General features: G+C 36.2%; 1 protein-coding gene across 1 annotated transcript in view; it reads left to right on the top strand.

Annotated features, from left to right (window-relative positions):
- LOC150087063 (protein YIPF1) overlaps positions 1-18,399 on the top strand; it is a 111,140-nt gene that overhangs the window by 34,244 nt on the left and 58,497 nt on the right. Inside the window, exons 4-5 of the mRNA XM_090372362.1 lie at positions 9,388-9,562; positions 14,465-14,581. Of these exons, the coding sequence (XP_090228488.1) occupies positions 9,388-9,562; positions 14,465-14,581 (292 nt within the window). The remainder of the gene's footprint in view (positions 1-9,387; positions 9,563-14,464; positions 14,582-18,399) is intronic.

Here is an 18,399-nt window from a genome sequence, read left to right on the forward strand (position 1 = left end):
TTGATTCAATTCAATAGGAGTATGTCTTCAAGAAACTTTATCATCACAAGCTTTATCAAAATTTACAAATTACACAATGTATAGAAAAAACAGGATCTCAGACTCTTCTGCTTGTTGAGGAGTAGCTGTGCTTGTGAAATCAAATATACCCTCCAGGCACATTCAGTTACAAACTAGTCTAGAAGCCGTGGTAGCATGTATTTCAATCGATTTATCAATAACCCTGGCTTCTGTGTATATGCCACCTTCTCAACCATTTTCCAATACAGAGTTTGATAATCTTATTATGCAACTCCCATCTCCAATCTCCCTTTTTGGTGACTTCAATAACCACCATTCATTATGGGGATCACCCCCATAATGGACGGTAGTTATTGACACAAGAGGCAAAATGATTGAAACATTCATGAATAATAAGAACTTAACTATATTAAACTCTGGGTCTTCCACCTATATTCACATACCCACAGGATCTAACTTTGCAACAGACTTATCAATTTGCTTGCCATCAATTTTTCCAAGTATGACATGGTCAGTGATAAACAATCCTCTAAACAGTGATCACTTTTCAATCCTTTGCTCATTACAAACATGGATAACTCTTGAGCAGCGATCCACCTAGAAGTTCAACAAGGCAAACTGGAACAGCTACTCCACCCAGGTCCAATTAGAGAGGAGTTATGTTCAACAACAACCCATTGACAATGTAACTACATACACCAATCAGATACTAACTGCAGCTAAACATACCATGCTGAAATCACAGCTTCACAAGCCGTGATTTCGGCATGGTGGAAGATACTTCTTAATTGGCGGAAGACAGTTGCTCAGATGCCAAATATGAGAAAAACCATGCTTGGAACAGCTTCCACAAGTTTCCTACGACCAATAATCTAATCAAATATAAAAAACTTAAAGCCAAAGCAAGGCAAAATGCCAAATGTGACTCCTGGATTGCATTTGCCTCGACTACAACCAAAGACTCTGACTTCATTAATCTGTAGAAGAATAAAGTGCTAAATGGAAAATTATGCAGTGTAAACTTGGGCTCCACATTAATATTGCACAATCCTATGTGTATTGTCATTGTATTCCCACAGTGTCTTTTCAACAGGTGGCATAAAGCATTTAATATTACAACAAACATTTCGAGCGACTAATATATATTCTCTCGTTTAACTAAAATATTTTTGTGTAATCTGACCTTCTCTAATCAAACATGTACTACAGACACTTGTTTTTATTATAAACTTTTATGTTTTTTATTTTAAAAAACATTATAAAAGTAACATGCCGCCAGGTGGTATCAAAGGCTTTTGATACCACCTGGCAGCATGGTAGTGATATTAACTTTCTCGGACTACGGGGCAACCTTCCTATATTTGTTCAGAACTTTCTACATACTAGATTATTTCAAGTTCGATACCAACACACCCTTTGCATAATCTTCATCCAGGAAGAAGGTGTTCCACAGTAATCAATACTGAGTGCAACTCTTTTTGCTCTTAGAATTGATTCTGTCACTAAGCAGCTTCCAAATACAGTTGAGACTTAGCTTTATGCAGATGACCTTTCCATCTCCTGTCATTCTCAAAACATGGGATCTATTGAAAGACAGCTTCAGATTTCACTTAGTAAAATACAACATTGGGTGAGCCTCAACGGCTATTGATTCTCACAGCAGAAAACAGTTGCTATCCATTTTTGTAGACAATGCCAACTTCATCCAGATCCTGAACTTCAAATTTCTAATGTCTCCATCCCAGTCACCAGTAACATCAGATTTCTAGGATTAACCCCAGACAATAAGTTAAGTTTCCTAGATCATATTAAAAATGTACGGACTTCCTGTCTAAAAAAGTTAAACATACCCAGAGCTTTATTTGCCCAAACATGAGGTGTAGATCGCATCTCCCTGCTTCAGTTGTATAGTGCATTAATCAGGTCCCATCTTGATTATGGTGCTCCCATCTATGATTCTGCCAAAAAGAGTGCATTACACTGGCTTGATCCCATTCAACACAGTGCTTTGAGAATTGCAATTGGTGCATTCAGAACGTCGCCAGCACGTAGTCTCTGCATTGATGTTCACAAGCCACCACTAACTTTACGCAGAAAACACTGCTACTGAAGTATGCTGTCAAGATACAAAGTTGTGGCTCTCATCCCGTTTAGTCATACTTTTTCAATCCACTATTAGAAAACCTATATAGAAACAAAACCTAGCATTGTAAAACCAGCTTGAACTGGTGCAGGTTTGGAATGTTTCCGTCCATTCATTACCACAGGTAGCAACTTATACTCAACCATCATGAGCTCCTCTTCCGACCTGTGACACTTACCTCTGTCAATGGAGAAAGAATATTTTGCAAGCATCAAATATCAAACAACTTCATGCAGTTTAAACTCAAAAATATATTGACTTTTCCCCAATTTATACAGATGGCTCTAAATCTAATTCAAACATTGGAGCAGCTGCAGTGTTTCTGAATACAATTGTATCAGTATCCCTTCCATCAGAATTTCATATCTTTTCAGCTGAATTATATGCAATCAAACTAGCTTTAAAAAAATCTCTATTCTGATGTTCTTAAAATCTGTTATTTACACTGATTCCCTCAGCTCAATCATGGCATTATGTAATTCCTCAGATAAAGTTCACCCTATTCTAGATGAAATCAAAAGCTTATTACTACAAATTAAAGAATGTCACCAACTGGTCACTTTTTGGTTGGATTCCAGCAAATTCCGATATTTTGGGCAATGAACTGGCCAATAAAGCTGCAAAAAATTCAACTACCTTATTTTTAACTACTATCCCTGTTCCGGCATCAGATTATATATTAACTGTTCATGCTGCTTGCCTATCAGAATGGACAGCACTCTGGCACTCTCAGACTATTAATAAACTCATTCAGTTTAAACAAGATCTGAAACTTTGGCGCTCCAGTGTCCATACATCAATGTGAGAAGTAGTCCTTTCAAGGGCAAAAATAGGTCATACTCGTCTGACCCACTTTTATTTACTCACAGGAGATGTGAGTAGATCCACCACAGTGTACAAGTTGTTCTAACAATTTGACTATTAAACATATTCTCATTAACTGCCCCTACTATAAACAAGACTATAAACTTCATCGTTGATCTCACTGGTTAATCTTTGTAATCCAATAAATCTTGAAAATCTCATTGATGATAAGGCAAATATTTCTGAATTTTTTAACTTCCTCAGGCAAACTGGGCTCTTTAATAATTTCTGATTTCACAATTTCTTCTGACTTTACGGAAACCTCCGTAAAGTCAGAAGAAATTGTGAAATCGTCTCTCATCTCTTAATATAATAAGTGAATAGGCACATTATAGCCTTAGCAACTTGTGTCATTACACCTCCATAAAACAAAAACAACAACAAACCTCAATTAGGTCAGCTCTGAGGTGCCTGGTTGCCAAGTTCTAAATATATAGCCCACATGTTCAGAGTCTTTCCTCATATCAGTGAAGAAAATGAGTTTTTTTTTCTATTTTATTTACTTAATTGTATTATTATATTATACTTTATAAGAAGCTTTATAGTTCTAGTTACGCTCGTTATTTTTAATTTAGATTCAGTTTATTTAGGTTACTAATTAATAGAAGTAAAACCGTTGTTTTGTTCGAATCTTGCAGCCATTGTTTTTGTACAGAGCAAGTGATAGGGAATTCAAATTTTTAATTGTGGTAAATAGTAGCTCTAACGTAAAACTAGATAGCATAATATGGATCACTGCATTTAGGAATCTATTTGATAGTGTAGTATTGATAATTAATTAATTAAATTTATTGATCTTATTAATTTTCATTGTTAATTTCAATATCATGCTCCAGACTAGAGCAGCAAAAAACAAAGCCAGGAATGCTGTGCTGTGCCTCGGGGGGGAGAACCAAGGTGGAGCAATTCTCCATCACATCAGAGCCTAAAAAATGTGCAACTTGTGAAATGTTTACAGAACTCTCTGGAACAGGACATGATCTAGCCAAGAAGGATGTCTTCGTGTGTGCTAGGTGCAGCGTGTCAAGAAATTAGGTGCCCTCTCAGGATTCTGATGGGTGCTTGTGAAAATTTGAAGAGGTGATTAGATACTCTTGAAAGTATTAAAATGGGGGGACCATCAAGCTCTCAGCTGCCCAACTCAAGGCACTGGTCAACTCAACTCAACAGAATGCACTGGTCCCACAGGGGTTGTTGTTGGTGACTCTATTGTCAGGGAGACGGGTAATATATTGTGAAAAAAGGATAGGTGGAATAGGACCAGGGTATGTCTACCAGGGGCAGAAGTTGATGATGTAGAACAGATATCTTTTAAAGGCACAAAGGGTGATATTGTTGTACACGTTGGCTCTAATGACCTTAAAAATAAGGGATCTACAGATTTACTTAACTAGTGCAGGTCAATGCTGAAAAAAAAGTCAAGTTAGGATTAAATTTGAAAGTATCTGCAATTCTGCCCAGACACGATAGGAGGGAGTATATGATGAGGAGAGCCTTGTCAATCAATTTGGCCCTGGAGGGATTGTGAGGCTCATTGGGTAGAATTTTTCTCAGTGTGGTCTGTGCTTGTTAACAGGAGAGACTGTTTCTACAGGGATGGGATTCACTTTAATAGAAGGGGTGCAAGAGTGTTTGCTGATGCTATCGAGACGGTGTTAGGTGTGTCGGAAAACTACTAGCTTGAAGGGGGGATTCACAGACTAAAAGATGAACAGTAGCTGCAGGCAGAGGTGCAAGTGATTTTGCACTGCTTCTATTAGATTGGAGGGGTGCTGGGGTTTTCAGGGACTGGTGGTCGCCTTCTGGGAACAAATAAATACATGGGCTGCTTTAGGATGAATAAGAATAGATGCATGTATATTTGCATGTACACCAAGTGCTAGGAGTATAGTAAATAAATTTGTTGAATTCGAAGTGCTGGTGAAGACATCAAAGGCAGATATTGCTGGGATATCCGACATTGTCACAGTGATATAAAGAGTACAGAATTTTAATTTGGGAAGTACAATGACTACAGAAAGGATAGACAGGATTGGAAGGGAGGAGGGGTTATGCTGTTAGTTAGCATTAGTAGAGGCATATGATGCAAGAAAGCAAGCTTATGCAAAATCAGCCAAAAAAAAAACTTCCACTTCACCCCTCTGTTCATTCGAAATACCTGTCCAGCTGAGCCTTAAATTTATTTAGGCTATCAACTTCCACAACAAGAGATGGAAGTCTGTTCCACCAACCAACCACCTGCTGGCTAAAGGCAAATTTCCACACATCTGTCTTTCCTCAATTTGAATTTATGTCCTCTCAGGTGATTATTCTGAGCAAGAGGAAGGATCCCATCGGCATTGAGCATGCTCAAACCATTCAAAGCTTTATACACCTCTATCAGATCACCTCGCCGGTGCCTAGTCTCCAGACACTGTAATTTGCAAAACTTAAGCCTTTCTTCGTAAGAGCAACCCTTTGTTCCATTCACTAATCTTGTTGCCCTTCTCTGTACTCGTTCCAGCAGCTCTACATCCTTCTTGAAATGAGGCCTCCAGACCTTTATAGAGTACTCAAGGTGTGGCCTGACCATTGCCTTATACAAGGGAATAATCACCTCCTTATCCCTGCTAGAAAAATTCCTGTATATCATTGACAAGACACCATGAGCTACTCTTGCAGCCCGTCTGCACTGCTCAGAGAACTTCATATCTGCCTGCACAGCCACCCCCAGGTCCTTTTCATTTTCTACCACTGTTAGTGTAGTACCACAGAGTTGATACATTGCTCTTGGGTTGCTGTTTCCCATATGTAGTACTTTACATTTGTCAATGTTAAACTTCATTTGCCACCTCTCAGCGGAGCAATATAAAGGTGACTACAGTGGTGTCAGACTGTTTTTAAATTCTGTACAGTGGGACAAACTGATCATGTTACGAACAGCAAATTCTAAGTGGGAAGCCTTCAGGGAATTACTCTTGGAAGCTATTAGGCATTTCATACCAACTAAGAAATATTGTTTAAACTTTAGGCCTAAATGAATGTCAGATGAACTAATGAGACTTGTGATAATTTATATGCATGAGATGCATATAAATTATCAGGTGACATTGAAGCCTATGGCAGATATAATGGCAGATATAGTCTGTAATCAAGTCACAAAGGAGGTTAGGCAAGCAAAGGCAGATTATGAGAAATCTTTGGCAAAGGATGATAAGAAAAACAGCAATGACTTACTTATATAAACTCTAGGAGGAATGGGTTGAATCAAATTGGTCCACTTGATATCGATGGTTCGACTGTTGATGATCCTGCTCAGATAGCTGATAATCTGAATGAATATTTTTCTTCTACATTCCCACATGAGGAGTTAAGGGAAGTGCATACCAGAAGTTTATCAAACTGTAATAGGGTGCTTAATGGTTTTGTAATAACTGAGAGCAAAGTGGAGGAGAAATTGTTGAGGTTAAACATAAGAAAGCCTCATGGGGTAGATGAGATATATCCAGTTATATTAAAGGGGGCAGCAAAGGAAGTAAGAAAACCTTTAGTCATAATTATGAGAGCATCCTTGGACTCGGGAAGTCCCCATGGACTGGAGATGTGCAATGTATCCCCAATTCACAAAGGAGGATCTAAGGTGAAATCTTTGAAATCGGTTAGTTTAATTTCTGTTCTGGGGAAAATAATGGAATCACTGGTTAAAGATGTATTGCAGGATCATCTAGACAAGACTGCAGTAATAATTCAGACACAGCATGGGTTTGTTAAGGGAAAATCTTATCTGACAAATTTGATTGGATACTATGCTGTGATTACAAAGGAACTGGTTGCAAAAATTTAATTTTGATATCGTATACTTGGATTTCAGGAAAGCTTTTGACACTGTTGCGCGTGGAAGACTACCGTACAAATTGGAGCAGTATGGTATTAAGGATAAGTTGCTACAATGGATAAAAGGGTGATTGAGTGGGAGAAGACAGATAGCGGTAATCAGTGGACACTGCTCTTCATGGACTAATGTTATTAGTTGAGTCCCACGATGTTCAGTGTTGGGCCCATTGTTATTTTGTATCAAGAGGATCTAGAAAATTTTGGCAGATGGGCTGAGAAGTGGTAACTGTAGCATTTAACATTGACAAATGCATTGTGCTGCATATTGGTAGAAGTAATCCCAGAGAAATGTACCAACTGTGTGGTACTACACTTGGGTTGGTAGAAAATGAAAAAGATCTGAGTGTAATTGTGCAGTCAGATATGAAGGTTTCTGAGCAATGCAGACAGGCTGCCAGAGCAGGTCATGTGGTATTGTCCGTGATATACAGGAATTTTGCTAGTTGGGAAAAGGATTTGTTGTCCCTTTGTGTATCAATGGTCAGACCACTCCTTGAGTACTGTATACAGGTCTGGAAACCTCATTTTAGGAAGGATGTTGAGTTGCTTGAGCATGTACAGAGAAGGGCAACAAGATTGGTGAGAGGAATGAAGTGGTCGTCTTACCAAGAAAGGTTTAAGTTATGCAAATTGCAGTAATTGGAGACTAGGCACCTGCGAGGTGATCAGATTGAGGTGTATAAGGCCTTGAATGGGTTGAGCACGCTGAATTCTGATGAGATTGTTCTGCTTGCACAAATTACGAACCTGAGAGGGCATAAATTGAAATTGAGGAAAGACGGTTGTAGAATAGATGTGTGGAAATTTGCCTTTAGCCATCGGGTGTTTAATTGCTAGAACAAACTTCCATCTGTCATTGTGGAAGTTGATAGCTTAAATAAATTCAAGGAGGAAGTTGATGAACTTGGTTGATGAGGGAATGGATGTGTGAAATTTTTTTTTTTTTTTTGTGGTAAGCATATGAGCTTATGTAGCTAATGCTACATAAGCTCATATGCTTGTTTTCCTGCATCATATGCCTCGATTACTACTACTATATGGTTGCCAATTTTCCGATCTCACTATGCGAGTTGCTCATCTTTAGACCCTTTCAAGAAGCTTAATGTATTTTTTCAGATGAGATCTCCACACTTGAACACAGTATATCATCTTTACATTTTGCATTTCTATCCACATTCTCAAGAACTGTGTGCTCTACATAGATGGAATTGTGGGAATTTGTGCACCATACATCTATAAAGCTGCTTATGATTACTTAAATATAAATAATTGTAAACGTGAAATATGTGACAGAATAATATTCTTCAACATTGCTTTCCTCTACTGTATTAAAATCACAAAATATTTCAACAATAGTGAAAAGACTCGCCATTAATTGTAAGAAAATTGAATAGAACTTTAAGATTCTATTCAATTTGCTTACATTTGATTTGAATCTTTCTTTCTGAGACCCAAATCAAATATAATATTTAAAGGTATGAACATCTCATATTTTCTATTATTACATTATTGTCGTTCTATTATTGTAATTACAGTACTTTTACTTTAATTATTGCATTATTTTATTATTATTAGGATTATTATTGCACTATTTCTTTAGTTATCATTATTAAAATTAAAGAGCCAAATATTAAACCATTAAAAAATTTATATTAATCTAGATAAGGAAAAGAACTCATGGGCATAAATAAACTGTAAATAAAGGATAACATGAAATGTAGTGATCTAATAACCTCATATTTCATGTCATGAGATATGAGGTTATTAGAAGTTGGATTTCCACTTCCAGCATAACAGTGTTTTAGCTATATATAGTATCTCTTTTTTCTGATTGTGCAGCAATGCTGCATTATTATATATTAAATTTAGATTATATTGTTAAATTTTCTTGTTTTAAGTATCCTTGGAAATTTGTTTCAATACAGCCATTTGGTATATAATTAATGTTTGTTACCATTAATTTATTTATAAACTGCTATATTTTATAGTAGTTAACAAACTTGTGCTGGATTTATGTAGCTTTTTTTTTTTTTTTACGTAAGACTGTATTGCTGCTGTTGTTTAGCATATCTAAGATGAGGTTTACACACATATCACTAGAACTCTTCATTTATTCCCAAGAGAATGATTAAGAAAATCCTACTCTCTTCTAGAAACCTGACATCTTACAGTAAATGTGGAATCAGCAATGCCTTTGATGGCACTGAAGATAACACTCTCTTTGAAGAAAGTGAAAGTTCATATCATAACATCGGTAATAGTTGATAGGTTTGGGGGATTTTACAAGTAAATGCAATCTATACTAACATTTTGTTTAGTAAGACTGACTTCGGCAGTAAAATTTACCTTCTGAAACCTGAGCAAGTCTTGTGGACTGGTGCATCATATAGTAATTTTGAAAAAAATTAACCATTTTTCTTAAAAATTAGTTAACTGTCACATAAATATCATAAATGCTAATTTGTTTTTTTATGTTATTTATATAGCTTCTATCAGGTGAAAAGAAGGCTGCGCCTTCATTTTGGGAATTTAACTACTACCAAAGTTTTTTTGATGTTGATACTGATCAAGTTTTAAGGAGAATTTTGTGGTCTATGATACCAAGACCAGGTGGTGCCACCTATCTGCAACGCCACATCAAACCTAACCCAGACCTTTATGGTAATAGACTATATTTTTTTTTCCTAAAATATTACTTAAAAGCATATTTGCAGAAATAAAGTAAGAAGTACTCTATTGCTTTCAGAAAATAAAATAAATAAATAAATATATATTAAATGAGTAATATGGTAGGTATTATCCATTGCAGTGGCAATAGATACAATGCATCCATAATGTAATATATATATACTGTATTATTTTATTAAATATATGTATTAGTTTATGGATAAGATTATAAGAGACATATCTAGATAAATCTATGGAGAATGCATAAGTATAGTATGTTACATATACACATATATACAAAACTGATTGCTGTTTACCTACAATCTGGTTGACTTCTTCCAGAGTCAACCACCCAAATTGAAACGAAAAAACAATGATAAGGGGTTCTCTGTAATGATCAATATGCACTAAGGCAAAATCAATTTTGAGGTTATATAACAAATAATAGAATTTAGGATAATATAAATTAAGAAATTTTGGCATTATATAACAAATAATAGAATCTTGAATTATATAAAATATAATAGAAATTAAGAAATATTAAATTTATATAATGCATAATATACATTGATTATCGAAATATATCTTTATTGGTTATCAAAATCTATCTTTATTTCAATACTTAATGTAATTAACGACACAAAAGCAAGATTAATGCAAGAAGTGATTAGCATGTTGCAATATAAAACCTTATACCCATATGGATTGAATAACAAATTCAACCAAAAATACATGAATAACAATATGAATAATCTGTGTGTTTATAATATTTTCCAAATAGCCAAGAATAAACAAAAAAAAATATGTTAAGGGAGTTCTTAGATTTATTTACGATATGGAACACCGATCCTATAAACTTAATCCCATACATAATACAGTAATCAGCATTAAACTCAGCATACTCAATGCCCTAAACAGAAAAACTAATAATTATGACTTTAGATCTGTTCACCTAATGCACACCATACAAGACATTAGCAAATTCAGAATCAAAATTTTATATACCAACAAACAACTGGAAAGTTCTATACTCCTCTTAAATTTTCAAAACAAAATGATTGATTATTTAAATATACATAAAACAATTAACCTACATAATGATCTGCTACTTTTTAATAGCATAAATAGTAATGTTAAATTTAAATACACTGGACCATTCAGCTTAAAGGCATGTAATTACAAAATAACAGTAACCAACCTTCACAATATCAGCAATGGACAGGATCTATGTGTTTGCTAAAGGCTTTCTTTGAGCAGAATACTTAGACCTCCCCCCCCCCTATCATAATCATATTATAACCGGTGATTTAAATATAATACCATACCCTGAACTCAGTGATATTTTATCACTTGGTTTCAGATTTCAACCCAACTTACCATTAAATAAATTGGCATTCAAAAAACAGTTATACCACGATTTATTAAGATACTGTATAAATTCCTCATACAAATACAATATTCCTGTAGAGGCATAACGTGGGTGGCTGTTCACAATATTAAAAATAATCTGTAATAAATATGGTCATTTACAAATTAGACATGACAAACAACATAACACTAAATTAATAAATAAGCAACTTAAAGAAATACATCATAACTGTTATTACACCAGTTGACAAAGCAGCATGTAATTACACAGTTATATGTAAAACCTATTTTATAGAAATTAAGAATGAACTACACTCTAGCAACGCGCACTAATGTAATAACCACAAAACTAATAACATTACGTAAAAAATTAAAATTGAATTTTAATAACTTAATTTCCATTTATCTACTGTATTCCTAAATTTCATAAATCACTTATTACATTCAGATTCATAACCTCGAAATTAAAAGGAATCGTGAAATCCAGCCTTGGTGTTCACTATAGGTCTAGCAAGAAAGGTTTGATGATTGGGCAAATATTCACTGATAATTTAGTTGAAGCTTACCATGACGCTTTCAAGAATTATTACAAGAAGAAGAACTTAAATTTTAAAATTCTAATAATTCTTGATAATGCACCAAGCCATCCTCAGATGGTTGCTGAACTCTCTCCAAATATCAAATTCATCTTTTTATCTCCGAACACGACCTCTCTACTACAGCCCCTTGACCAGGGTGTGTGAGCAGCATTTAAGGTGAACATTCAAGATGTTAATTGCTGCTACTGAAAGTGACAGGCACAAATTGTTATAGAATTTTTGAAGAGATTTAACATCAAAGTTGCCATTGATATGATTGTAGAAGCCTGGAATGATGTTACAAAAGGCTGCTTGAATCACGTGTGGCGGAAACTAATCCCTCATTTAATTTTCGATTTTGAAGGCTTTGAACCTTCAGAGCAACTAAAACAAATCGGAGCAGGTTGTGTTGCTCTTGCAAAAGAAGTTGGTTTCGAGGAAGTGAAAATGAAGATGTAGAAGAGCTTCTAGAGTCTCACAATGAGAATCTATCTACTGAAGACTTGCAAAAACTTGTTGTAGGCAGTCAAGTGGAAAGTAAAGATGAAGTTGACGATGAAGTCCAGTATGCTGCCCCACAAGAACTTAAAAGAGCAGAGTTATCAGCTGCTTTAAGTGGAATTGAAAAGCACCTGCAGTGGATTGAAGGTAATGATTTGTAATGCTGAACATAGTAGGATAGTGCTTGGTGGCATTTGGAACCATACAGGCAGCTCCTGTATAAAAGGAGGAGGCAGGAAAAGCAACAAAAGCTAGATAGCTATTTTAAAGCAGCACAGAAGAAAGAAAATCAGAACAGTGAATTGCACCCTTCCACATCGGGTATAAAAACGTCAGTGTTTTACTTACTAAACTGAATATTTTTTTGAGTGCTCTGCTCCTATCCCTATTTTTCCCATATGCCCTGTTGTTTTTAATGCGCAAAATACCATAACACAGAGATTTTTAGGAACACATGTACCACATTATAGCAGAACTTACTGTATAACTCTGCCCAACCCATATCCTATATGCTATTTCTGTATAAATTTTTATTGTAAAGTAAATAAATTATCTCAAATTTGTTTACTGTACTTCTAGCATTAGTGGACAATTCTGTGCATGCATGCCTGTTTATGCTCTTAGTAACCCTAACATATTCTGTATATGTGTTTTTCTCATGAAACCTTCATAAGTCTCAGTAATCCCCCCCCCCCCACCAACACTAATACATGTTTTTGACACTACTTGATCTCCCAATAGAAGCAGTGCAAGAATCAGTTGTACTTCAAACACAGCATGGGTTTGTTAAGGGGAAATCTTGTTTGGCCAATTTAATTGGTTACTACAATGTGGTCTCAAAAGAACTGGATGCAAAAATTAAATTGATATCATATACTTGGATTTCAGGAAAGTTTTTGATACTGTTACACATAAGTCTACTGTACAAATCGGAGTAATGTGGCATTAAGGGCAACTTGCTGCTAACGGTTAAAAGAATGGTTGAGTGGTAATCAAATTTGGTAATCCAAATTTGCAGATGATACAAAGGTTGGCAGGGTGTGTTAATGTCAGGAATGACAGTATGCCACTGCAACAGGATCTAGAAAAGTTGGGCAAATGGGCTGAGAAACAGCAATCGAAGTTTAATATTGATAAATCCAAAATACTGCATATGTGTAGCATTAACCTCAGCGTAACATACCAACTGTTTGGTACCACACTCGGGGTAGTGGAAAATGAGAAAGACCTGGGGGTATATGTGCAGTCAGATAGGATGTTCTCTGACCAATGCAGACAGGCTGCCAGGACAGCCCGTAGAGTTTTGTGAATAATATATAGGAATTTTGCTAACAGGGTTAAGGAGCCAATTATCCCATTGTATAAATCAGTTGTCAGGCCACACCTTGAGTGCAGCATGCAGGTCTGGAGGCTTCATTTTAGGAAGGACGAGGAGCTGCTGGAATGAATACAGAGAAGGGCAATGAGATTGACAAGCAGAACAAAGGGGTACTCTTACCAAGAAAGGCTTCGGTTCTGCAGATTGCAATGTCTGGAGACTAGGCACATGCGAGGTGATCTGATTGATATGTTTAAGGCTTTGAATGGATTGAGCAAGCTCAGTGCTGATGAAATTCTACATCTTGCTCAGACAACACATGAGGGGGCATAGATTCAAATTGAGGTAGGATGGTTGCAGAATTGATGTACATAAGTTTTCCTTTAGCCAGTTGGGGGTTGATTGTTGCAACTAACTTCCATCTGTTGTCATGGAGGTTGATAGTTTAAATAAATTAAAGGAAGAAAATTTATGAGTCATAAACTATAAATGAATAAAACAATATATTTCTCTACATGTTTGTAGAGAAATACAACTTACTTACTTCAACTATAAAATAGAAATACACCCATTAATGGGGACAACAGTTTTTCCATTCCCATTAATACACAGGGAAGGTACTGCTCCTTCCACCTGAATCATCTCTGCTGCACTTATTAAACAGGCATAAATAATTCCTCTAGACATGGATAGAAATCTGACTCAGACCGCTGGATTAGATTCCTATAGTGCCAACTATAGAACATAAAGACAGTTTGAACATAAAGTGCTTAACTTTAATTAATTTGCTTAGTGATCCTGTGTGTCAGTGTGTGGGCACACATTTCCTTATTTTTAAAATTTTATATGATGCATATTTTAATATGCTGTTCAAAAAGATTTTTTTAAATTTTAAGAACAGTATTATTCAGATATATTTCAGTTCTTTTTATATCTCAGTTTATTTTATTGGATAAATTTACTACTGGAATTTAGATTTTTATGGTTAATGCCCATTCTGTTATAAAATATTAAAACTGTCTCATGATAATAACCCACTTGCATAACTTAAAACAGTCAGGTGCTATTTGTTTTAATATCTAAATAAATTACATTTTCTTGATGAATTAATATGTTCTTTGTTATTGGCAGGTCCCTTTTGGATAAGTACAACTCTAGTCTTTACCACAGCAATCAGTGCCAATATAGCTGAATATTTAAGAACTGAGGGAAAGAACAATAAAATATGGCATTATGACTTTAATAAAGGTAATAATCATTTGACTTTTTATGCCATAAAATTGATTAGAATAAGAGTAAATCCCTTATTACCATATTTACTTAATTTGAAGTTCAGAGAATTTTTTTTTTTTTTTGACATATGAAAAGCAATAATGATTTTAATATGCATGCAAACTTACAGGGGTCTGATAGCCCCCCAAAGTAATATAAACATTCTTGCCCACTTTCCAGTCATGTTATTCACTCAACTGTAATTCAAAGTACTTTTCCAGAAAACACTCAAAAGTACTTCTTTCAGAAAGTGCTACAGTGTGATATTTGATTTCTCTATTAAAAATTCAACAAATAACCAATGATGGTTAACTAAGCAGGAGTGTAAATGTGTTGTTTACTCCATACTGTTTCTGAAGTCATTTCAGGTTACTGTGAGGAAACTAGCAACTCCTTAATTTGAGGAACTGAATTCAAGACAGAGATTTGCTTCACCACACAGACACCCAAAATATGAGAGAATTCTCTGATGCACCTTTATAGAATTACATACACAAACATTTCTGGCACCAATCCTGAAATCCATCCAAGGACCTGATTATTTGATCCTCATACAGCCAGCACAAGAGGTTACTATATAAACAGTAACCTCACAAGCAAGACTGAGTCAAATGCTTTGTTTGTAGTCCATATAAACAATGTCAAAATTGTTTTCTACATCAATTTGTGAGTGACTGTCAAAATAGCTAAACCAGGTTAATTAAACAAGATTTTACCTTTACAAAACTGTGGTTTTTTTGTTTTCTTCAAAATACCATTTCTATCTAGATACCCCTAAATTTCATTCTTTATTAATGATTTCCCACTGCCATTGAGATCAAACTGACCAATCTGTAGTAACCCACTTCACTTTCAGAGTATCTGGGCATAATAAGGTCACTCTTGTCCAGGTCCAGGAAATGTCCTTGTACATTACGTCAGTATATTTCATCGGTGATCTCGGAGGGGATGATGTCTTTATCTACGTCGAAGATGACAATTGATGGCCCTTTTCTTTTGGGGTCCTTCAGTTTGGATCTTTGGGATTTCCATAATTTCTTGGGCTTCCTCCCTGGTTTCAGTCTCTATGACCACTCCCACGTTTCTGATTTTCCTTATACTTTTGATTTTAGCATTTTTCAGTTTTCAGGTTATCAAATTGTAGCAGGATACTAAATGATTTTGTAATAACTGAGAGCAAAGTGGAAGAGAAACTGTTGAAGTTAAACGTAAGAAAAGCACCTGGGGTGGGTGGGATCTATCCAGTTATATTAAAGGAGGCGGCAAAGCAACTAAGCAAACCCTTAGCCATAATTATGAGAGCATCCTTGGACTCAGGGGAGGTTCCCACGGACTGGAGATGTGCAAATGTATCCCCAATTCACAAAGGGGGATCGAAGGGTGACACGAGTAATTACAGACCAGTTAGTTTAACTTCTGTTCCGGGTAAAATAATGGAGTCGCTGGTTAAAGATGCGTTGCAGGATCATCTAGACAAGACTGCAGCAATAATTCAGACACAGCATGGGTTTGTTAAGGGAAAGTCTTGTCTGACAAATTTGATAGGATATTATGATGTGGTTACAAAGGAACTGGATGCAAAAAATAATTTTGATATCATATATTTGGATTTCAGGAAAGCTTTTGATACTGTTGCGCTTGGAAGACTATTGTACAAATTGGAGAAGAATGGTATTAAGGGTAAGTTGCTACAATGGATAAAAGGATGGTTAAGTGGGAGAAGACAGAGGGTGGTAATCAATGGGTGCTGCTCTTCTTGGACTAATGTTATTAGTGGAGTCCCACAGGGTTCGGTGTTGGGTCCACTGTTGTTTTGTATATTTATCAATGATATTGATGAAGGTATATCAGGCTGTCGAAGTTTGCAGATGATACAAAGGTTGGCAGGGTTGTTAATGACAGTAATGGCAGTGTGCTACTGCAACAGGATCTAGATAATTTGGGCAGATGGGCTAAGAAGTGGCAACTGAAGTTTAACCTTGACAAAAGCAAAGTACTGCATATGGGTAGAAGTAACCCCAGAGAAATGTACCAACTGTGTGGTACTACACTTAAGGTGGTAGAAAATGAAAAAGACCTGTGAGTAATTGTGCAGGTAGATATGTTTTCTGAGCAATGCAGAGAGGCTGCCAGGGCAGGTCATGGGGTTTTGTCAATGATATATAGGAATTTTGCTAGCAGAAAAAAGGAGGTGATTATCCCTCTGTATAAGGCAATGGTCAGGCCACGCCTTGAGTACTGCGTACAGGTCTGGAAGCCTCATTTTAGGAAAGATGTAGATTTACTTGAGTGTGTACAGAGAAGGGCAACAAGATTGGTGAGGGGAATGAAGGGATCCTCTTATCAAGAGAGGCTTAAGTTCTGCAAATTGCAGTGGCTGGAGACTAGGCACTTGCATGGTGATCTGATTGAAGTGTATAAGGCCTTGAATGGGTTCAGCACGCTGAATTCTGATGGGATCCTTCCACTTGTTCAGATTACGAACCTAAGGGGGCATAAAGGGTGCAGAAATTTGCCTTTAGCCAGCGGGTGGTTAATTGCTGGAACAAACTTCCATCTGTCGTTGATAGGTTGAATAAATTTAAGGAGGAACTGGACAGGCATTTGGAGGGAATGGTATGATATTTTTTTTTTGGCTGATGCTGCATAAGCTCATACATTTGCTTTCTTGCATCACATGCCACTACTACTACTTTGTATTTGTCAATGTTAAACTTCAGTTGCCACTTTTCAGCCCATTTGCCTAACTTATCTAGATCCGGGTGGAGTAGCATACTGTCGTTAACAACACTGCCAACCTTTGTATCATCTGCAAACTTGGACATTAAACCTGATATACCTTCATGAACATCATTGATAAATATACAAAACAACAATGGGCCCAGCACCGAACCCTGGAGACACTCCATTAATAACATTTGTCACGAAGAGCAGTGTCCGTTGATTACCACTCTCTGTCGTCTCTCACTCACTCAACCATCCCTTTATCCATTTTAGCAACTTAACCTTAATGCCATACCTCTCCAATCTGTACTGCAGTCTTCCATGTGCAACAGTATCAAAAGCTTTCCTGAAATCCAAATATATGATATCAAAATTATTTTTAGCATTCAGTTCCTTTGTGAAGACATCATACTATCCAATCAAATCGGTCAGACAAGACTTCCCTTCAACAAACCAATGCTGTGTCTTAACTGTTACTGCAGTCTTGTCTGGATGATCCTGCAATGTTTCTTTAACAAGTGATTCCATTATTTTCCCCAGAACATAAGTTAAACTAACAGGTCTATAGTACCTGTGTCACCTTTTGAACCCCTTTTGTGAATTGGTGATACATTTGCACACCTCCAATCCATGGGAACCTCCCCTGAGTTCAAGGAAGCTCTCATAATTATGGCTAAGGGTTTGCGTACTTCCTTTGCTGCCTCCTTTAATATGACTGGATAGCTTTCGTCCACCCCAAGTGCCTTTTTTATGTTTTACTTCAACAATTTCTCCTCCACTTTACCCTCAATTATTACAAAATCCTTAGTTCCCTGTTAGTTTGATAAATTTCTGGCACTCCCCTCATTGAATAACTCCTCATCAGTATAATTGCTCATTATATTCATCAGATTCATTAGGCCTATAACACACACCTGCTATCATTTTTCCTTTCCCAGTGCTTATGTCACACCAAACAGACTCAACATTGCATTGTCCACCAACATCAGCTGGATGCACTTCCTTAGATTTTATGTGTTTCTTAACTAACAGCATAACTCCTCCTCCCTTCCTGTTCTGTTTATCCTTTC

The sequence above is a fragment of the Mastigoproctus giganteus genome, chromosome 4 (genome assembly GCF_048544385.1).
Source record: "Mastigoproctus giganteus isolate SK-2022 chromosome 4, ASM4854438v1, whole genome shotgun sequence".
NCBI lineage: Eukaryota > Metazoa > Arthropoda > Arachnida > Uropygi > Thelyphonidae > Mastigoproctus > Mastigoproctus giganteus.